Raw genomic sequence first — 23,173 nt, 5'->3', positions numbered from 1 at the left:
CATGTTTTTTTTTTTTTTTAATCTACCCTTTTGCTTTCTGCATCTGGGCCTGCTTTGCTCTGTCAGAAACTCTTCTGTAACCAATAAAAGACACAAACTGTGAATAAAACATCTTTTTGTACTGCTATGTCTGCTGGCTGTGTGTGATAGGTGGGATGAAGCTAGACAGGTCTGTCTCGGGTGTAATTACAGAGCATAGAGATGATACTGTAAGATAGGGAAGACTGCATAAGACTGCAGGATTACGATGCAGTAATTCACAAGAGTGACCAGCAGTATGAGAACAGCGCTACCTGCTGTACTACAACGGCAAAGATGACAGCTGCTCCGTCACATTCGCCTCCACATTTCATCTTAAAGTTTTTTAAATGTTTTAAGCATTAAGTGTCCGTTTTCTATTTATTAAAAAAAAGGCAACAAGCAGAAAAACGCATCTTGCTGAAGAGCATTTGCCTTGGCTTAAAACTGTGAACGTTCAATTTAACATTTAATCCATAACAAAACTAAACGTCGAGGTGATGCATGTATTGAACAGTTCACCCAATACAGATTTTTTATTATATTCTCTCTGAGGATATTTATTTATTTGTTAAGAGTGTAAAAGCGGCACAATGCACAGGAAGTAGGACAATACGCAAGACTAGGGCTGTTCAATTTCTCACTGTTTTCGGTTCTTCTTTTTTTTTCTACTAACGAAAGACTGAACGAACTTGTTCACCTAATCTCATCGTGACCACAGTATATAAAGGTAGCAGAAAGTAGCCTTCTCGTAAAATAAAGCTTTAGGCCTACTTCAAAATATTAAGATTCTATAACTCTGATTTTTAAAATAATTTGGCCGCCACTGAAACGGGTCATTTTTATTAACTTTAATGATAAAGTTTACTGTAACTTTATGTCGCCCCTGTCAGTCAGACGCGCGCGCGTTGAGCGGTGGAAGTTGCATTTTTTTACTACAGGTAGGCCAACGGCTCTGGGTAGGCCTACATAGATTCTTGGCGCCGTTTCTTTAAGAATTATCAACATTTGTAATCGATTATTTTTTAAATCTTTATCTTTTACTTACCTTCATTGAAACAAACCCTTATTTCGTCGACATTCTTCCAAATACCTCATCTTTTTCCACAGTAAAAGATGAAAAAAAAAGTTTTGAACGGTGAGAAATTGATGATAGAACATGTCATCAATTTCTGATGAGGCAAAATAATAATAAAATTCATCAATAGACAGAAAAACGCCTCGTCTCAAAATTTCTCGCCATCCCTACAAGTCTCTGCGCGCGCGCGGTTCTGGGGTCAAGTACGATCTGAGCAAAAGTACTTTAGGTACATTTCCACAACATTCACAAGAAATTGCAATACATTTCTCATTGGACAAACCGGGGTTTTCGATTAAACAGCCCTCCGACACCCTCGATGGATGAAAACGAATCCTTTTGCATCTGTATCACGAACCACGTGACGTAAATCACATAACCGCGACAAAAACCCAAAACCAAACGACACATTTTGGATTCAGATGTCGTCGGTGACTAATTAATTGTATAAAAACAGTTCCGTTACACTTAAAATAAACGTATTAATGAATAGGGGGAAAAAAACACACACTCTTGAGGGAGATTTTAATATATTATGATTTATTATTCGTCACACCTGTAATTATTAAATACACTGTGAACTTCCTCTTCTGCAGTTTTAAAACATGTCTTCATCTATGAATTTATTTCATTCTCAACTGTAAATGGTTCAATGTAAACTTAAGAACAAGTATGAGACATACAAAAGACAGAATGAGAGTACTAACCAAAACAAAACACTAAAACGAAAATTAAAATGATTTAAAATTAATTTTACAACAATCCTACAACATACACTGGGTCATATTAACCAATGCAGCTCCATAAGACAAGTCAAACTACTTTACACCCAGTCCCAGCTGTCTCAGAGTGTTAGTAAACCAACACTGGGTGGCCTTACATTAATTATTGGTGAGCACAGCGTCCAAACCATTTTAAGTCCACCTGTCGTACCTTTGGTTGGCAATACAGACAAGATGGCGTTAGTGAAGGTGGCCTGACTGGTGCACAACCAGGTTTATGCCAGTGCTTAGAACTTCTTTAGAATAATAAAACACCTTAATCTAGATCACCCAGGTGATCTGAATGTAACAGGCCATGGACATCCCACTTCACTATACCTTCAGCAGATCCAGTGCTCATGTTAACAATGAAGGTAGTCTGAGGCCCCAGGTGGCCACACCATAAATGTCAACATCTACATTGTGCAGACAGTTAGGAACAAAGTTTGCATAGACATAATTTGCTTGCTTTTCATTTAAACAGTAGTGCCTTTATAGGAAGCAATGACCACTGAGGTCAGTAAGGGCACCACTGATAGGTGAGGAGGGGGTTTGATCCCCTGCAGTTGGAACTGAACAATGCAATAAGTCCAGTAAACACAGGAGACACCATTAAAACATGGACAGAGTATTTGGCTACCATATTGCAACCCAGAAACCACTTCAGGTCTCTTCTGTCTTGACAGAAAATACTAATATACTGAGTAAGAGTCCTAAAAGCCTAAGTATGGTCCAATCACCTGGTGAATGTATCAGAATAATTCATAATACTGAGGGGTCAGTGGATTACGGTGGGGTTCAATTCGTCAGTGTTCGCTTCACATCAAGAGTAACACTTTTAGGGTGAAAGCTTTGTCAAGGATGCTATTTAACATGTAATTACCACAGAAATGCCTAGCACACATTTTATTGATCCATTCCTTTTCTTTCACAACTCTTTGGGATCATTTCCCCCTTCAGTGGGACATAATAATAATAATAATAAAAATAAAAAAAAAGATAAAAATGAAATAATAATCAGTATGAAATCACCATCTCCCATAACACAAATACTGCAGTAATATTAGACAAGCTGGTGATTATAAAATAAATAACAACTGCTTGGTTTTGTTCTCCAGGATGTTGGGAGAAAAATGTGCAAAAATAATTTTCAGCTCTTAAAAATAAAAGAAAAATAAATCCTGTGATTAAATACAACACTCTCCTAAAACAAAGCTCACTACCATTCCAGTCAACCAGGCCTCCATATACTTGCATAGAAAAATAAAAAATCTAATCCAAAATAAGACTAACAATAGCTGTAATAGATATTACATGGTTTCATTTCTGATTAAATTAATAGTTTATACATCAAAACATTACAGCCTGAAGCCAAGAACTTCAAAGGTCAAAGGTTAATGCTACAGTGCTGCACCAAACCCTTCCCATCCAACAAGGCGCAGTCTAAAGGAGTCATGTGAACCGGATTAGAGAGTGTCCTACATTAATGAACACATCAAAGTTAGTGCTGAAAATCAACAGTCCTCAGTGCATAAATTTATTAAAATCGTAGTCTGAACATCAAGATAATTAACATCAAACCACACAGATATCTGGAGTGATCTACACGCTTGGCAGAATTTTTAACGTTTACTGCAGTTTATGTGATGCAATTTGTTCAAAAGAAGAAGAAAAAAGAAATAAATAAGCTCTTCTGCGGCAAGAGGAAATATTTGGTGAGGCTGATGTAACGATGGATTAAGATCTAACATGTTTGCAGTCTATGAGCCGAAATAGACAAGTACACTCATCGAGAACAGTTTTGATTTCCTCTTAGTAATTCTGTTAATTTGGATATTCAAACTTTTTTTTAAATAGTTAAAAGTGGCTCTTTCCACAGTTTTGAAAAAGAACAAACTTTTCTCCCAGTTCAATTTTGCTTCTCCACTCCCCCAACACTTATTAATTCCTCATACGAGTGCACAACAGGAAAGACGAGCTCTTTTTAAAGAGGCTGAAAAGAGAGAAGAAAGACAAGACCCGTGTGCTGCACGAGACTGACACGATTCACTACACTGCCAAGGCACAGACATACAAGAACACACACTAACAAGCAACAGTACGATGAATAAATAGGCCCTCCAGAAGACTAAAAACATAAGTTATTACTAGACACTGCCGCGCTTTTCACGCTGCGGAAATGTTTTATTCAGGTATTCTGGTTGAGACACCTCTCGGGTGACGGACAGAGGGGTTGGACTGGCACAGATGGCGCTAGAGGTCTACTGTATGTACACCATGGCACCCAGTACACTAGAATTGACTACTAATTATACAGCTGATCTCATCAATCAGGTATCCTCCTTCAAACAAAAATAAAAAGTAGAGTAATAACCGCTTCCTGTTGCAGCATCGGGTGAAAGTACTGTGCAGATGAGATGAGAGACGTGGGGCAGATGCAGTGATCCAATTACTCTTGTGAAATGAGTACTTGAGATGAAATAGACGTTACAGGAGATAGTTCGCTTTCCCTCTCTGTCTCTTTTCACCAGTCTGCACCAGTTGATACCTTGTCCTCTTCTTGTTGAAGGAACGACGGGGCAGAATTAGGCCAAATCTTTCGCCGCTGCAGCTCCATTCTTCTCTTCCGTCTCTCCTCCTCCCCCTTTGTCTTTTTTCTTACCCCCCTTCTCCTTTTTCTTCTCCTTCTCAGCTTTCTCCTTCTCCTTCTTCAGTCTTTCCTTCTCATTCTTCTCCTTATCTTTCTTCTCCCGTGATTTTTGCTTCTCCTCCTCTTTCTCCCGCTTCTTGTCCTCCTTGGTTTTCTTTTTCTTTTTCCCGTCTTCCTCTACTGCTGTTTTTGCAGTTTCTGGGCAAGGAGGTAATGGTGCGTTGTTTGCAGTGGGTGATGGGATGGTGGGGGTGATGTGTTCAGAGACAACTTTAGGCGATGGTTGGAGCATGTTTGCACTGGAAGCGTGTGCGGTTGGAGCCGGCGGCGTTGTAGTAGATGTTGTAGCTAGCGGACTGGGCCCATGTGGTGCCGGTGGACGCCCACCGGCTCCAGCATTAGAAGCAGGTGGCACTGGAGGTTTTGAGGCTACTGCACTGGCACCACCCCCAAGTGGCTGCAGTGGGACGATATCCTGGCCCAAGCTGCTAGAGGTGGAGCTCTTCTTATTCTGTGTATGAAATGGCATCTTGGACTTTCTAAGACCAGGAAGTGACAGGAGGCTTGATGACGCACGCAAGGGTCCAGGGGGAGGGACATGACCACCCAGGAATGACAGGCTGCCGCCAGAGCTGATCGCAGCAGCCCGGTGTTTCTGCTCGTAGATGGCACGTGTGCCGTGCAAACGGCGAATCGGTTGGTGAGTCAACTCGCCACGAGATTCCCTCCACTTACGCACCTGAATACTGCACTCCCTCTCGATCAGGGCCTCTGTCACAGACAGAGAGACCACCTGAAAACAGAGCAGAGATTATGAGAAAGGATTCAGCGTACTCCACTGCTACTTCTATATTGCGTGTTCTTTCGTAAGAGTGAGTTTGTGTGCACACCTCTTGCACCAGAACTTCCTCCTTGATGCTTTCAGGGGGGATGTTCCTTAGTCGCTCCATGGTCTCGTACATGCCCTGCACCTCACGGAGCTTATCCACAGACCCCAGCATCTGCTTAAGTAGCACCAACCCTACCCGGAACACAATCTTCACTCCTGACAAACAACATAAAAAAAGCTTAAACATTAGAGAATTACAAATACGAGAAAAATATGCACATTTTACCCATGCAAGTATCTATCAGATCTTAAAATGCCATTTATAAATGTTACAAAAGATTTCTATTTCAAATAAATGCTGTTCTTTTGAACTTTGTATTCATCGAAGATGAAAAAAAACTATTTTTATCAGTAGCCGTGTGTACATGGACCCTAATAATCTGCTTGTAATCGGACTAGTAGGGCAGTCAAAATAAAAAAAAAAAACCTCACATGTAACCACATCATTCGGAATAAAAATGGCCAAATCAAAATTACATTTTATTGGGATTATATGGGATGGTTTAAACCTTTTCTAATCCGTTCAATAGGACATGTAAACACTTGATTGAAAATTGAAACTGTAAAATTCTGTGCAATGCTGTACAAAAGGTGTAATGACATATGACGCACAGATCAAGCTGTTGTTGTTGATGAATATAGTGTCATAAATGACTGAAATTCTCCCTCCACTCATGGTCTGTGAAGTGTTGCAGGACAATGTTGTCCCACCAGTGCTTGCTTCGGACTCTCATCCACAGACGACTTGTTTTGGCGAGCGGGAAGGGGCATTTTCACTGTTTGATAAATATAAGCAGTGCTCGTTGTGTCTCAATTAGGACCCGAAATGGATAAATGTTAAGTCTGATTTTTAAAACAGAAAAGAAGGATGGCAAGTATGCGCAGTGGGAAACTGTATATTTGTGCATGTCAAAAGATTAAATCCGATTTGAAGCTTTGTGACATAAACGCTCACATCTACCTGGTCATTTTATTTAGCGTTCATGTAAACACTATGTTTGAAATCAGAATGAATTTATTCCAATTGAAACAAAGAGAGTCCATGTAAATGTAGCTACTGATAATAATATAAATGTTTCCTGAGCAGCAAATCAGCATATTAGAATGATTTCTAAGGGATCATGTGACACTCAAGACTGGAGTAATGATGCTGAAAATTCAGCTTTGCATCACAGAAATAAATTACATTTTAAAATATATTACTGTTTTATTGTATTTTTGATTAAATAAATGCATCTTTGGTGAAGAGACTTTCTTCAAAATCATTAAAAAAAATCTTACCAAGACTAAACTTTTGAAAAGTAGTGTATTAACAAATTGGTTTAAATCTGAAGTCATGACTTTAAACATACACTCTGCACAAACAGAAAACAGTAAAAACATCACAAACTGCAGGTGCTTTTATTCACTAATGCATATAACTGACCTTCACAGAAGAACATGTCCCAGACACGCAGGACACAAGACCAAGGCAGCGTACGAGAGAAAATACACATAAACCACTCTGTCATGTACAGGATGGGGTCAATCTTAAATTTCTTCAGGTGACGGTAAGCCATGGGACACACTCTCCTCAGAAGAGAGAAAAAAATCTCTCCGTCCAGCTGAATAGCCTCCTGATGAACAGGAGAGGAGAAGAAAGAGGGGTTTATAAAAAAATAAACACTTTCCTCTGTGCTCCTAGAAAGAGTCTCTGAGTTACTCACCAGCCCAGCACTGTAGTAGCCAGGCAAAAATTTCTCACAGATTTGCACAAGACACCAGAAGGCTTGCTAGAAGAAAATAACAGTGAAGATGGTGACAGGGTTATATCCTGTGATATTACTCTTGTCATATTTTCTTCATTTGCTCTTTTTTAAAGAAAATCAGGCTAGCACAGCAACCTAGACTGTTCAACTCTGTCTTACCTCAGCAGGCATGTGCATGAGCAGCACTGCTGCCACTGGGGCCTGGGCCTGACAGTAGCCCTCATCCGGCCGGTAGATTGTGTAGGCCTTCAGTATACGGTACAGGTCCTGCTGCCTGAACACACACACACACACACACACACACACACAAGAATTAAAATTAATGGAATTGATTCATTAAAATTTTGGACAATAAGAATTGCTGATATTTATTTTTGTGGTATGGACAGATTTTTATGAAATTATGGTGTTCTGCTTGTTTTTGTAAATTATATAATAATAATAATAATAATAATAATAAATTAATAATAAATATTATTATTATTAATGTATAAACAATCAAAACACAACAGGTTTCATCACATTATTGTCCACATCACAAAAATATCAGCAATTCTTCTTCTTCTCATTAAATATAATATAATAAATTAAAAATAATCCTTTCTTCCCCTTTTTAAAGTGTACCGTTTGAATTGGGCAATATATTATCTGCTTGGCTTATATTCCCCAATATAGAAACAACAGTGCAGATGAGAGAGGTGTGAAAGTGTGGGGAAGTATAAAACTGAAGCCCAACAAATACTTCTTTTTTTTTTTATGCGTAAGCTAGTGTATGCAAACAGTCAAACGTGTAGTCTTTCAAAGTATACTCCATTTGATAGCGTGCACGAAAGCAGCCAGTCGACACATGCACTCTAGAAAGTTTCATCTTTGTCCAGTGTCTGTGCTGTTTTTCTCCAGAAGTTATAACCGATAAAAATGTCCTTGTATTCTTTTAAACTAAAGTTGCGGCCATCTCATAACCCCCCACACTGGTATTTTGTTGTTGTTGTTTCCGTTTCTTCAGATTCATTGTCTACTGTCAAACAACGGCCCAGGCCGGTGCTGTCACCTTGTGGAACAACTGATTAGTGCAAAACAAATTCAATGCACATGCGGTTACAAAACTCAGGGAGCACATGTACTATTCCAGTGACTAAATTTGTGTCACATGTACTCGTAAAAGTATACTTTGGGATTGAGATGGTCAGTGCTCGTATCAATACGCGCACTATGCAGTGAATAAAGACCAAAAACACAAAGGGGGAAAAATCCTTCGTTAATAAGTTTCCAGAATTGTGTAACGATCTAAATAAAAGTCTTACATCACTCTTTCTCAAGATAAAACCCTCATCTGAATTTACCCATGTCCTCCCCGAGCAGCAAACATCTCATGAAACGGGAACTGCCTGTGCAAGTCCTTCTCTATGATGTCCAACCACTTTGGATCTCCTGGCTCTTGCTCCAACTCCTGAGAGACAAGAAAAGTGAACAAATATGTCTATAATAAAAACGTTTGTAAATACAAGAGTGTTTTGAGTAGCTAAACTAAGATTTACATGACTGCTAAGTGAGTATAAGAACATTTAAAAGGTAATAAAGGGTTGCAAATTGTATGTAGGTTTACTATTAAGGGGCTCCTGACTAACATTAAAGGGTTAGTTTACCCAAAAATTAAAATAATTTCATTTATTATTCACCCTCATGTCGTTCTACACCAGTAAGACCCTCGTTCATCTTCGGAACACAAATTAAGATATTTTTGATGAAATCCGATGGCTCAGTGAGGCCTCTATTGCCAGCAATGCCGCCGAACTTCTCAAGATCCAGAAAGCTAATAAAGACATATTTAAAACAGTTCATGTGACTACAGTGGTTCAACCTTAATAATATAAAGTGACGAGAATACTTTTTGTGTGCCAAAAAAACTAAATAACGACTTTATTCAACAATATCTAGTGATGGGTGATTTCAAAACACTGCTTCGAATCTTTTGTTTCGAATCAGTGATTCGGATCGCGAATCACTGATTCGAAACTTCTGAAATCACGTGACTTTGGCACTTCGAACCACTGATTAGATTCATAAAGCTCCGAAGCATTCGGAGCACAAAAATTCTTGTCGCTTCATAATATTAAGATAGAACCACTGAACTCACATGAACTGTTTCAAATATGTCTTTATTAGCTTTCTGGTTCTTTGTTTGGCAGCATTGCTGGCAATAGAGGCCTCACTGAGCCATCAGATTTCATCAAAAATCCGAAGATGAACGAAGGTCTTACGGGTGTAGAACGACATGAGGGTGAGTAATAAAATACATTATTTTCATTTTTGGGTGAACTAACCCTTTAAGTTAACAACAGCAATAGAATATGAAGTTGGGAGAAGTTGATTTAGGGCCATGACTGTTTGAACAGGAGGTGTATCAAACCTGACTGTACCTCAAACTTTCCAGGATTGGACTCGAGGAGCTCCTGGCTGTTGGAGAGCAGCTGCCAGGCTTTAGCTCTGAGTGAGGAAGGGATTCCTTTCCTGCAGCGCATTTTTACCTGCATCAGAAAGAAAACATAACTCACCATGTATCAACATTCATAAGCACTGAATTTTCTAACCCAGTCTGGAATGCCTTCTGTGATCCTTTAAATAAGAAACAGACCTTTTGAAAGCGTCGTGATACCCATTTGTCCCAGTTTCTGAACATGTCCAGCCATTTCATTTCTCTCTGTCTCGCCACGGCCACAGCGATTTCCGCCTCACTACAAGACAGAGAGGGATTCACAAACACATAAACCACATAGAACGCATTAACCTACAAGCACCCACGCAAGCCATGAGATAATGTTGAGCTTTTGACAAAATATGGCTCAAAGAGGGTTTCAAAAAGCCAAGGGTTTACAATGAATCTGAAAGAACAGACACATCTAATATACAGACAATTGCTGCTTTTGAATCTCTAAAAATTTTTGGGTTACACTTTATTTTAAGGTGACGTAGTTATATTGTACTTACTCAAGAAAGTACTGAGTAATATTGATTAACTACATGTACCAACTATAGAGTTACGGTTAGGTTTATGGTTTGTTACTTGTAATTATGATTAATTTACTGTTATTACTATAGTAAGTACAAGTAGTAACGTGTAACTGCGTCACCTTAAAATAAAGTGTTACCAGTTTTGTAGCTAACATCTAACAAATGAACAAGCCTAACTTGGCATAGTAGTAGTGATACCAGACACCCTGAACACCTTGAATCTGAGACTTAGGTCTGACTTAATCAAAGCAAGCAATTAACTGCGGCACTAAACGGAATTGCAAAAATAATGATAGTTTTATGACGACAGACATTCTTTCTCTTTGTCCAAAAAAACGATAGTCCCGCCCCAAACTCACACCACTAATTACACTATTTTGGGCTTGTCGAGATGCTCAGACACACAATAGCAGCACAAAGCCAATATTTACACTATTCAGGAAACCTTCTAGTAAAAAATGACTCAACTTACTTAAATTCAGCCATCACTCCGACTCTAAAGTAGAAATTTGTGAACATAGTGAACAAGTCAGTAGCTTACAGACAAGAAATAACATCTCTTAACATTGCTACACTTGTTTAGATGTATTGAATTGTGATGTTAATACCATTAATCATTTATAATAAAATGAATAATTTTTAAAAATAATTTACTGTTATAATTAAATAATATTTTTATATCATTTACTATATAGATAAGTAGTAGTGAACTTCAGTTTTAAGTAACAAGTCTAAAATATTTCTATACCAGTTTCTATAACAAGAAAATACTCCAAAACAACATTTTATTGAATATACAAAATTTGTTTTTAACATTTAATCTGTAGCAAATGTGTGACTTTTTAATAATGTGGCTTTGTGATTTGCTTAGCCTTAAAACTTGACTAGATACTAATTCAGGTGAACGTGTCCGACTGAGACAATAACTTGTAAACAAAAATAGCAAAGACAGACAGCATGCTGACCATATGAGAAAGCCTAATTTAAGACTAACCCACGCTGACCATTTTTAAATAGCTGAAAAGGCATGTGGTGGTTAATAAGTTAATGCTGAACAGGAATAAAAAAAGGAAACGTTCAAATGTAAAGGACAGTGTTAGTGCCCATTTTAGCTGAATTAGTCAGTACTAGAGATAAAGCAGAGACAGTCGGGGGAAGAGAGAGACAAAAAGTGAGACAGTCAGTGCACTCTGAGTCAGACGAGCCCTCTCAGCACAATCTGAGTCACTTACAACAAACACATGAAGGACACCGAGAAGCAGCGAGAGAGACGGACACAGGGAAAACGCACCAAATGCTCATCCTGCTCTCGGCTGTAGGCATAAATTATTAATATCCCAGCAGCACACTTCACATCAGGAGCTGGCAATTACCCCTATCATTCTCATTCATTATAAATGCTTTCTCTGATTTATCAAACCAAGTAGTGAACTAGAGCCATACAGAAGAATGTGAATAATGATATTAGAACATTTCAGCTACAGTATGTATAAATAAAGAACTTCAACATGAAATCAAATGCTTTCTTAATATATGTCCATGGTCTTGGGGTTGTGCAATATTGGGGGGGGAAAAATCTCAATATTTTTCTGCCTTTGACATTATTCAATATATATTTTTATGTATTTGTTTAGAAATGGCTTAGATGCCTTAAAGGGTTAGTTCACCCAAAAATGAAAATTGTCAATAATTACTCACCCTCATGTTGTTTCAAACCTGTAAGACTTTCATTTATTTTTGGAACACAAATGAAGATATTTTTGATGAAATCTGAGAGCTTTCTGTCCCTCTACTGACTGCCTTTGCAACTGAAACTTCAAACGCTTCAAAAAGTTATAGTCCAAAAAAAAGTTTTAGTCCAAATTTATTTGATGAATAGATTTAATTTAGACTTATATTCACACATAAACATTCATCAACCCACACATCAGTTGTGGTAAACTGAAGCTCAAGCATTTTCGCTTGACGTATGAGAACAAATGAGGTTCATTCTCGTGAGTTACGCTGCACGTTTGAGCTACCGCAAGAGGTTTGTTCTCACGCATCAAGCAGGTTCGGCTGAGCTGATCAATGTTTATATGTGAATAAAAGCCTAAATTCAATCTGTTCATCATATAAATCGATCAAGAAAATTTGGACTAAACCGCTCAATTCATATACATGTGTTAGTTTTACAATCTCTTTATGAACATTTTAAAGCGTCAAAGTGTCAGTTGCATATCTGACTAAGGAAGGATAGAAGTCTCTTAGATTTCATCAAAAAGATCTTAATTTGTTTCCTAAGATGATTGAAAGTCTTATGGGTTTGGTACGACATAAGGGTGAGTAAATGATGCCAAAATTTTCATTTTTGGCTGAACTAACCCTTTAAATGTCTGTTTTCCAATGTATTTCACTATATTAACACTATTAAATTATAATTAATATTTTTCATTAATATAAAATGACAATACACAGTAATAAATATCAATCTTTACCTACTTAAATTTTATTAAAACATTTTAATATATGCTTTTTAATATATATATAAAAAAAAACAAAGACTTCTGGTATTATTTGTAGGAACGATGCAAAAATGAATTTTTGAATCATAGTTTCGAATTGATTCTTTGTAAAAGACAGTTTGAACTAATTTATGAAAATGAATCAAACAAACCAACTCACATCTATAACAATATTAGCGACAAATAGGATTGATATCATTGGAATTCAGAATTATTTTTTTCCAGCTGTTGAACGATAAAGACATTGACAGCCAAGCAGAATCAACAGCAGAAAACACATCAGATTATGAAAGTAAAACACGGTTTATGAACAGTGTTTCAAGTTGACTTTAAATATAATTATAAAAGTAACATTAATTCTGAGTAAAATTACATTAGAATATGATTATATTAATCTCAGAATTAAGTTGACAAGCAAGCAGTTGACAGTCGAAAAGCAATTTTCAATATGTTCGCAGGAAAGGGAAGAATTTATACATGGTAATATACTCTTTTAACACATTAAATGCCGAATTATGTGACATGCTCCTATAAAACTGAAGTGGTTCGTCTTTGCTCTCTTTGCTTATTAGAAAACCCTAAAAATAACGTGAGAATGTGTTTTTGTGTCATTCAGTTTACACCCACCCACCTTCCTTCACTGTACTGCGCTCCACCCAGGAAGCCATACTTATCAGTACGCCTCACTGGGCCGTTGATCTCCGAGTCTGACCCCAGCGAGCTGCCGTCTTCGCCGAGCCCTGACAGAGACTCCAGAGTGCCTGACATCAGGCTGGCCGACTCCAGGTAGCTGAGCGTGTCCGGAGCCGGACGTGTGTAAGTGGAGGGCAGAAACAAGGGCCCAGACTCCTCCACCAGTACAGCTGGGGGTTCAGCCTTGGAGGGTGTGGAGGGGGGCTCAGGGGTCATCCTGCCGGTGCTGGGAGTGTTGGGTTCGGGATTTTGGGTGGGCTCCTGCTGTGGGACTGTTTGTGCTTCTGTTTGCCTGGAGTCTTGTGAAGAGGGGGCCGGGTTGGAGACGGGAATAGGAGGAGGGGTAAACTGAGGAGGAAGGTCTATGGGGGGAGCAGGACTGGAATTCCGGCTGACTTGAACGATGGGATACAGATTAGGACTGGGATTAAGTTCAGGCGACGGTGGCATCTGCTGTTCCTGCTCTGAGCCTTGTGCTTCAATGTGCTGCTCCGTTTGGCCAATTAAATCGTTTTTCCCATTAGACGCCCCATCTGTAGCAGCTAGTACCTCTACTGGCGGACCAACGGCGCTCTTTGTTGCTGTTGAAGAGGCAGCTGAATTGTTTTGGCCAGGTGTGGTCTCCCAAGATGAAGAGTTTATTACACCTGCCTGTAATGTTGGGTTTCCCATTACGGCTCGGTCCCCGTAGAGAGATGATTTTGGGATGGGAGTTTCTGAAGGGAGAGGCTGTGGGCTGGAGGGAGCAGGCACTGATTGGTCAGCCATACTGGGAGAGGAGGGGGTGAAGGTGGAGATTTCAGCCATAGTCTCCTCAAAGATCCAGCTGATCAAAAGAGAGACAAAACCAGAGTTAATGATTATTATTCCTTGAAATACAAGAATAAAAAGTGTTATTAGAAGCGTAATCTCCTTTTGGTCTGAGAAGTGAATGGCTGAAATGAAGCAGGTGTTTAAATGTGACTAATTCTCTCAGTTGGCAGGATGAGAGAGAAAACATTACATATAAACGTATAAAAAAAAAGTACCAAATGAATCTTCTGTGAAATTTCATTAGCATGTCTCATATTCACAGCTCTTCAGAGAAACAATTTGTTACACCTTAAAATAATAACATACACACCTAAAAAGAATTAAACTCAGGCGTGCTGCGCTAAAAACGATCACCACTGTCTCTCTCACAATAATCACAAGACAGATATTATTCTTTCTTATCAATTAAAATAAATGAGTTTATATTGAAATATAATATTTTATGAAAATTAAAAACTTCAAAAGTATGGCAATTCTTTAAGAGGACCTGCATGAATCTGAACATAAGCATAACCAAAAAATAATCACAGTTTGAAAAGCAGCTTAACTTAAAGGTCCTGTTTACACCTTCTATTAAGAAGAGTTTTCGTCAATCCGATCACAAGTGGACACCTCTAAATACAGGTGTAAACAGGCTCTAAAACGTTTTGAGCTTGTCCACTTTGGAAACAAAAGTTGCTGCTCTCCGTATGTTTTTCCATCATCTCTGGGCGCGTTCATATGTAAATTACGTGAGCTTATTTTGTCCATTAGATCGAAAGATCTGAAAAAAAACATTTTTACATTTACCTGCCCATAGACCCTCCCCTAGAAGAAATCAGGACAGAAGTGGTTGAAAGTGGACAAAAGATGGATTAAAACAACAGCTGGAAACAGGAATGTGTCTCCCTCATCTATTTGTGATCCAATCCACCAAAACTGTGATTTGTGATTGTGTTGGTCATCTATATTTGCTTTATTATCTATCATTTATCCATTTATTACAAGTCAGATGATAAGACCAGTAGAATGACACATTTCTTTGAGGAATATTATTTTTAAAAATGTATAGAGAAATGCACTTACAATAGAAGTCTACGGGGCAACTGTAGACACATTTCTTGTTTGCTTGTACAATCTGTGACTGTGTTTTTATTTTCTGTAGTAACTGACAGCATGCTTAACGTGTAGATCTTAGAGAACTACAATGTGCATTTAACCCAGAATACACACTAGTGTTCAAAGTTTGGGGTCGGTAAGATTTTTCAAAACGGGGTTAGAAGTCTCTTATGCTCACCAAGGCTGCATTTCTTTGATACAGTAAAAACACTTATTTTGTGAAATAATGTTACAATTTAAAAGAACTGTTGTTTATTTTAATATTTTTATGTAATTTATCCTGAGAAATAAATCTTTAAATGTCTTTTCTGCCACTTTGGATCAATTTAATGCATTCTTGCTGAATAAGTATTAAATTAGTATAAACTGGTTTAGACTAATTATTAAGTATTACCTTCTTCACAAAAACAACAAAAAAACATTCTGACTCCAAACTTTAGATTGACAGTGTACCTTTAAACATTATACTTTGATAACCAAATTAAGAGTAACGTTTTCTTAGATTCTCCACTCTCTCTCTCCACTGAATAAGATTTAACAAAATATCTCAAGTAAAGTTACTTCAAAACATATATGCTGAAGATGAAGAGGAGATATACAGCAGTTTGTGAAAGTTATACCTATATGTAAATTAGTAACTGTCTATATGTAAATTAGTAACTAATAATAAATAAAGGGTAACAACATGCAATTTTTAAGAATATCCTAAAGAGTAAGAGACATTCAGACCAGAGGACCTTTCAATTGTTTGGTAAAGACAACTGTGTACTGTTTCAAAGAAAGTCTCAATGAATATGAATTATACAGATGCAGACATTGATATGATAGGTGGCACTAGTCTTTACAGATCTACTTTAGGTACAGTGTAAAGGAACAGCTTACCACTATTTCCTCTTACATTAAGATCTGCCTCATGGACTTCCGTATGATCTATATATAAATGTGTCCGAGTACACATGCTGACAGGAGATAAAAAGGAAGTGGTTCCTTGACAGAAGCACTGTGGCTGAAAGTTCGAAGATGCCTGTGAATGTGAAGCCCAAATGCTGTCTAGGCAGTCCGCTCACTAGGTTTTGACACACAGCCCATGTGTGATTGTCAAACTGTGGGTGTCTACAAAAAGCTGATGAAACATTCACAGAAGCTCAATGACTATTAAAAAGTAATGTGTTATATAAAGAGTTATCGCACAATGAACTATTTATAACCTCAATGCAAAATTCCACTAAAAACTCATCAGGAAGTCATTGTGATAAAGATAGGAAGTCTTGCTCATTTTCACAAATCGGTTCTTTCAGACAGGAGCAAAAACGATTCAATGATCCTATTAAGAAATGGTGTAATTAAATATGCTCATAAATTTGTCTAAAAAAGAACAAAGTCATTTTGTACCTAAACATAAATTAGTATTTACATTAGACAACGCTAAAACAAATTCGCAGATGATACGACTGTGGTGGGGTTGATCACCAGAAGCGATGAGTCTGCCTACAGAGAGGAGGCACAGAGGTTAATGGTGTGGTGCACAGAGAATAATCTGTCTCTAAACATCAAGAAAACAAAAGAACTCATCATTGACTTCAGAAAGAAACAGGATGTTCACACACCACTGAACATCAATGGGGAGAAGGTGAAAAGAGTGTCAAGCTTTAAATTTCCGGGAACATACATCTCAGAGGACCTCTCATGGACTACAAACATCATGGCGCTAGTCAAGAAGGCACAAAAGCGACTGTACTTCCTAAGAACGCTTAGGAAGATTAACCTGTCACAGCAGCTTCTGGTGTCATTCTATCGCTGTTCCATTGAGAGTGTACTCACACATGGCATGCTAGTGTGGTATGGAAGCAGCTCTGCAGCTGACAAAAAGGCTCTGCAGAGAGTCACAAAGACTGCAGAGATCATCATCACAAACCAACAGTTACCTGCCCTGGAAGACATATTCATCACACGTTGCCTGAAGAAAACACACAACATTCTGAAGGATTCACATCACCCTGCCCATCATCTGTTTGAACTGTTACCATCTGGAAAACGCTACAGGTCTAATAAAACACGCACCACAAGATTCATGAACAGTTTTTATCCAAAAGCTGTTACCTTACTGAACTCTGAAATGAAAAAACAATGCCCAACTACAACACATTCCAGAGCATGCATTCATGACAATAACATCTGTGCACTCTATATTTATCACTTATGTGCAATAGCATAAGCACTTTGTTTACGTATACGTTGGAAAGTTTATAATTTCGTTGTATGTATTTTACAATGACAATAAAAGAAGAATTATGAATTATTTACATCTCTTGGCTGAAACTGGTTTTGCACCATTTTAATAAAATACTATTACTCAAAGAACCATCTCGTACGTGATGATAAAATTACCATACATTTGTCATATTTATGCTGTTCGATTAAAGTAATGCATTTTTTTCTTCCCCAACAGTCAAATCCTCCAAATACTTGTAAAGTAATTTCAATCAACCAATCAATTAGTTGTTGATTAAAAGCCCAAATCGTAAATGAATCGTTGTGAATCGGTTCAACAGATTCACTGAAACAATCCGGCTCAAAAGAATGATTCGTTCAGAAATCAGACAATGCTACTTTGTGGGACTCCACCCATACACATGAACTGTGCTCGTTCCGGGTGAGCAAGACTAATAATATCTAAACCGTGAGTGAGAACGGAGATGAGATGTAAACAAGCAAACCACACGTAAGAACTTTTAGTGACAGTTTTTAAAAAAGGCTTTGGTGCAAACATGCGAGCTGTCAATCGCAATGTGACTAATCACATGTGAGGTGACTGGACAATAATACAATAGTACCGGATACCGGGAAACCTCCATTTGTAAAAGACCAACATCTATACAAAATATATAACGATTTTAAACGCAAGACTACAATCATAAAACACACAAACAAGGTCATAAAGTGATCATTTGGTACCTGAGACTGCTTAACTCACAGGAGTCGCTGGATTTGTGACTGCCAAGTTTAATCTAAAGCTGCTAATCGTGCTGTCCGATCTGTCATGTAACAGCCTCTCAACAACTCAAATTTGTCTTTATTATGCTGGGAATCACCATTAACTCCGTGGTGTATACGATATATATACAAATGACAAGTTTTTAATTGTATTCATTTAGTTGCTGGAATTGGCCTGCTAATTTGCTAGCTCATGCCTACAGTATCCAGTGCGGCCGATCAGCTCAACTTCCCGGTTTGCGGCGCAGGAAAATAGTGTTAATAATTGCGTTAATCTGTTTTGACACATCTAACTCGTATAATAGAGAAGAGAGTGCACACTCACCCGCAGCTGTGGAATCTGTCCGTCCGTTCCGGGGGGGCTCCTGTCCACACCGGTTACCGTGACCCCCCCGCCGCCGCAGCCGATGATGAACGGAGGTAAGGCGCGAGGAAGGCAGGCCGTTGATAAGCCACTGGGCCGACAGAAAAGTTTTAATGCTAAACCTAAAAGTGCGATTAGAGGTCTATGTGTGGAGGGTGGTGTGTTGAAGGGCTAACGGTGTTAGCTAAACACTGCCGCTTCACACTGAGTTCCCACTCACCCACGCGCAAACAGATCCGTATCAGTGTTAGCATTGAGTGTACATGTGCGGTGCGTTTGAGAAATTCAAGAAACCTCCCTGAAGTATGAATTGGGCCACATCGCTGGAAGAGATAAACACGGCCCTGCTGACATCTCGCCGTGTCCGCATTTCCTACAACCAACTCTGGTGACAGCGACGTGCGCGCACCCGTCCCGAAAAGACGCGAGCGCACAGTATCGACTGACGTAATGACGTCCAGTCATGTCAACGCTGACGACTCCCGCTATATATTTTCAGTTATTTTTTAAATGACTCATAATTCTCGAAAATTGTCAGTATTTTTTATTATATATTTATTTGTCAGTGTTTTATATTTTTATTATTGTATTTAACCGCGTTTTGTTTTGCTTCTCGTTGCTATCTATTATTGTCTGTATTTTGTTTTGAGCATTACTTTAAAAAGACAAGGCACTGCCAATGGACCTTCTTCATCCCTGAGAGAATATTTATCTATTATTAATGTAAGGTAAGATAAGATAAGTGAAACATTCTTTGAAATAACACAAATAATAATAATAATAATAATAAAGCTGTTATAAATTTAAATAAAAAAAAATGAAATGTTAATTGTTCTTTGGTAATGCTTTACTTTAAGTGGGCCTTGTTAAAGTGTATTTAAACATAAGTACTGAACATGTAGGGTACTTACTATAGGGGTTTGGTTTAGGGTTAGTTGCTGTAATTATGCATAATTTACAGTTATTAGTAGTATGTGTCAGGTAACAAAGACACCTTAAATAAAGTGTTATTGTTTTTTATGCAATAGAAATAAATAATAATAAATAAATAAAATAATGTTAATAAAATAAATGAATACATAAATAACGAAATCATTATACTAGTTTAATTTCATAATTTATCAACCCTGAAGCATGCTCCTTTTGTATTGCCAGGGTTATACAAAAGGCGTATGCCAAACATAAGAAAAATCAAGTTACAGATTATATAGATTATACAGTTTTTATAATTAAAAAGATTTATAAAGAGTAAATCAAATTGTAAGGCATTTATTCCTGAGCAAAATTTTTTTTATAGATCATGTGTCAGGACAAGGAAAAATATATATTTAATATAAGAGCAATTTAGAGGGAGAGATGCACCTATTTTGGAAATAGTAAGAAATGCCATTCCAAAATTATCTTATGCATTATTGATTTATAATAACAGATATTGACATAATGCTTCTTTTTTTTTTTAAATAAATAAATAAATAAATAAAATAAAAAAGCATTATAAATATATATATATTTATAATCGTGCCAAGATTAATCTATCTGAATTGAATTTTTACTTTAAAAATCCCTGAAACATCTATTTAGAAAAGCGATGAATTGGTCTGCACTTTTTGATTGAACAAAGTTTTTATTTAAACAAGATTTAAATCTTGTAAGGGTGAACTGTGTGAAATGTTGCCTCGTTGAAAACAAACAAACAAAAAAAAATAATTTACCGAACAAAGTGAATTACTCAAAGAGGTCATTTGGATCCACAAAGTGTTTGCTAATCTTCCTGGGGTCCACAAATCTATACAAAACAGAAAAATCATACAAATAAGTAAAATAAGAACAAAAATACAATTACACTAATCGCATCACAAAACTATACCTATACATCTTAGCAGTAGCAGCACATAAAACATACATCTACATATTTATAAGCATATCTTCACCTTTTCTTCGAAACACATATGTGCAATTACTCTTTCATATATTTATGGGAACCATATTCCAAGCAACAGAGCCACGATAAAATACAGTGTTTTTCATCAAATTTGTTTGTGGACATGGTAAAAAGAGTTGAGCCTTACTCACTTGACTTGTTTTATAATCATGCCTAAAACCCACATATACAAGCTTTTCAAAGAAAAATCATGGTGTACGATACTTGATTACCTTATAAAAATATACCAGCAGTCATAAATGTAATTTATCCTTCACTAACAGCCATTATAATTTTTCTGTGCATATCAATAACACTGGCCTGAAATGGATAATGAAGCACTAACCCTGCTGCTCTGTTCTGAACCATCTGACGTTTTTTTTAGGTATTTCTCAGATGCGCTTGACCACATCATAGGGCAGTACTCAAGATGCGATAAAACTAATGACTGCACCACATCTTTTAAAACTAAAGCTGGAATAAATGCAGAACATTTCCTGGCCACTGCTATACCTTTTCCCATAATGCTTACTATATGATCTATATGTTCGGACCAGGACAGCGTATTGTCAAGTTTCACACCCTAACAACTTAACATTTGTTACTTGTTCCACTGGCATCCCATCAATAAATAAATTCAAGTCAGCAGCCTTAGTAATATTATATTTATGACTAAAAATTATACATTTAGTTATTTCTATATTTAAAATTAATTTATTAATTCAAACCCACTTAGTAATTGTTTGCAGCTCATCACTTAAGTTCTTCTGAAGTTCAGCTGATGTATGTGCTGCAGAAAACATTGTAGAATCATCTGTGTACATAACTATATTAGCATTATCAACAACATATGGTAAATTATTTATGAAAATAGAAAACAATAATGGACCTAAACAACTACCTTGTGGAACATCACAATAGGTGTTTTTAGCGTCTGACAGAACCACTAATCAAACACCTATTATAAATATGACAGATTGGTTGAGAAAGCTGACTAGCCACCATTTTTAGCAATTTACCATCTAAATGATCAACTACACAAGATTTATCATTTGGAATTGAAAGCAATTCTGTTCTACTATAGTTTGATCAACAGGACCTGTTTAGCCACTAGATGTCGCTACAGTTTGCATTTCCAATGTAGCTAATCTTTATTTGTCTAACCAGAATTCCCTCAGGGGTAAACCACAGGCAATTATTGTTGTTATGTTCAGCTGTTTAGGTTGTTCATCATTTATGTAAGCATAAATATTGTGCAGGTCGCTATGGAAGCTGTTACGAGGTACTCCCATAGTCTACAACTCATTTTTAGGGAATGCCCCTGAACTGAAGCCAGTTGGGAACACCCTCGTGTTTTTTCTGCTCCTTAAAAGTTTAGATTTTCCTCTTACGTTTAAAGTTTCTAACTACACTAAAAGGGATAGTTCACCCAGAAATGAAAATACTGTAATCACACCCTCATGTGGTTACAAAACTGCATGACTTTCTTTCTCCTGTGGAACACACACCCTCACCCCCCACACCCACACCCACCCACACACACACACACACACACATACATACACATACATACAGAGATAAGATAAGATAAGATAAGATAAGATAAGATAAGATATTTCACTAATTAAGCAAAAGATTCATTTATCTTGTACATTATGCATTTCTTTCTTTTTTTTTTCTGTAGAATGTAAACATACATTCATGTCTGTATGGGTACATAAGTAAAATGATTGCTATGATACCACTGTAACAAGAGAAGCTGATGTGGAAAATCTGGCCTCATGCTAAAATCATGTGGTGTTTCGTGTCCAGACAGATGGAATATCTGAGTTTCCTTGAGGATGAGGGTGGTTATTGTGAGTCACTGTAATAATTCTTTAAGGAAAAAGGAGATCTGGAAGTATTTGAAGAGTTCAGATGCAAAAGCCTCTAAGTGCCATTTGAAAATTTCTTCTAAAATGAACATTTTTATCAAGCTTGTCTGTTTAGGTTCAGTAATTTCACTTTAATGGCATTTAATAGGTCCTTTTCATTGCCATTAAAGTTAAATAACTTAACATAAACATACAAGCTTGATAAAAATGTTCATTTTAGAAGAAAATTTCAGACGGCACTTAGAGGCTTTTGCATCTGAACTCTTCATTTATTGCCATTAAGCTATAGGAAACATTATTAGGAATCATTAAGTGATTCAACTACTTAATTACAGTCATGGTCAGAATTAATGGCATCCTTGGTAAATACGAACAAAGATGGCTGTGAAAATAAATCTGCATTGTTAATCCTTTTGATCTTGATTAAAAAAATAAAAATCACAAAAATCGAACCTTTCGTTGAAGTGAAAGAACTGAAAATGTGGGCAAAATCTCATGATCTCTTTTTCCCCCAAAAAACACGTTGGCCACAATTAATGGCACCCTTTTATTCAATCCTTTTTGCAACCTCCTTTTGCCAAGATAACATCTCTGAGTCTTCTTCTATAGTGCCTGATGAGTTTGGAGAACAACAAGAGATAAGTGACCATTCCTTCATACAGAATCTCTACAGATCCTTAGGATTCTGAGGTTTCTGGTTCAGGTCAGGGGACTGGGACGGCCATGGCACAACCTTACTTCTGTGCTGCTCAGTGA

The 23,173-nt window shown here is 37.3% G+C and overlaps 1 protein-coding gene across 2 annotated transcripts; it reads right to left on the bottom strand.

Moving 5' to 3' along the window:
* Nucleotides 1-1,615: 1,615 nt before the first annotated feature.
* On the bottom strand, nucleotides 1,616-19,063 carry LOC127509740 (TBC1 domain family member 10A-like). Of its 2 annotated transcripts, XM_051888675.1 has the most exons (11): nucleotides 18,584-19,063; nucleotides 13,292-14,179; nucleotides 10,629-10,652; nucleotides 9,780-9,879; nucleotides 9,565-9,672; nucleotides 8,488-8,594; nucleotides 7,304-7,418; nucleotides 7,103-7,168; nucleotides 6,823-7,012; nucleotides 5,398-5,552; nucleotides 1,616-5,300 (listed from the first exon to the last, which is right to left on the bottom strand). In XM_051888675.1, exons 2-11 carry the CDS (start codon nucleotides 14,158-14,160, stop codon nucleotides 4,443-4,445), a joined length of 2,592 nt encoding a protein of 863 aa, XP_051744635.1. In that variant the 5' UTR covers nucleotides 14,161-14,179; nucleotides 18,584-19,063; the 3' UTR covers nucleotides 1,616-4,442. The 2 variants fall into 2 exon arrangements, with proteins under 2 accessions (XP_051744635.1, XP_051744636.1); XM_051888676.1 differs by lacking the exon at nucleotides 10,629-10,652.
* Nucleotides 19,064-23,173: the final 4,110 nt, after the last annotated feature.

This window comes from Ctenopharyngodon idella, chromosome 3 (genome assembly GCF_019924925.1).
Source record: "Ctenopharyngodon idella isolate HZGC_01 chromosome 3, HZGC01, whole genome shotgun sequence".
Lineage (NCBI taxonomy): Eukaryota > Metazoa > Chordata > Actinopteri > Cypriniformes > Xenocyprididae > Ctenopharyngodon > Ctenopharyngodon idella.
The sequence above is the reverse complement of the archived record's forward strand: the minus strand, read 5'-3'. Positions and strand labels throughout refer to the sequence as shown.

Coding starts and splice junctions, on each gene's coding strand:
- LOC127509740 (XM_051888675.1), bottom strand. CDS start 14,160: ATGGCTGAAATCTCCACCTTCACCCCCTCCTCTCCCAGTATGGCTGAC. Junction 10,653..13,291: donor GCGCAGTACAGTGAAGGAAG/GTGGGTGGGTGT, acceptor TTTCTACTTTAG/AGTCGGAGTGATGGCTGAAT. Junction 8,595..9,564: donor CCAATCCTGGAAAGTTTGAG/GTACAGTCAGGT, acceptor CTTGTCTCTCAG/GAGTTGGAGCAAGAGCCAGG.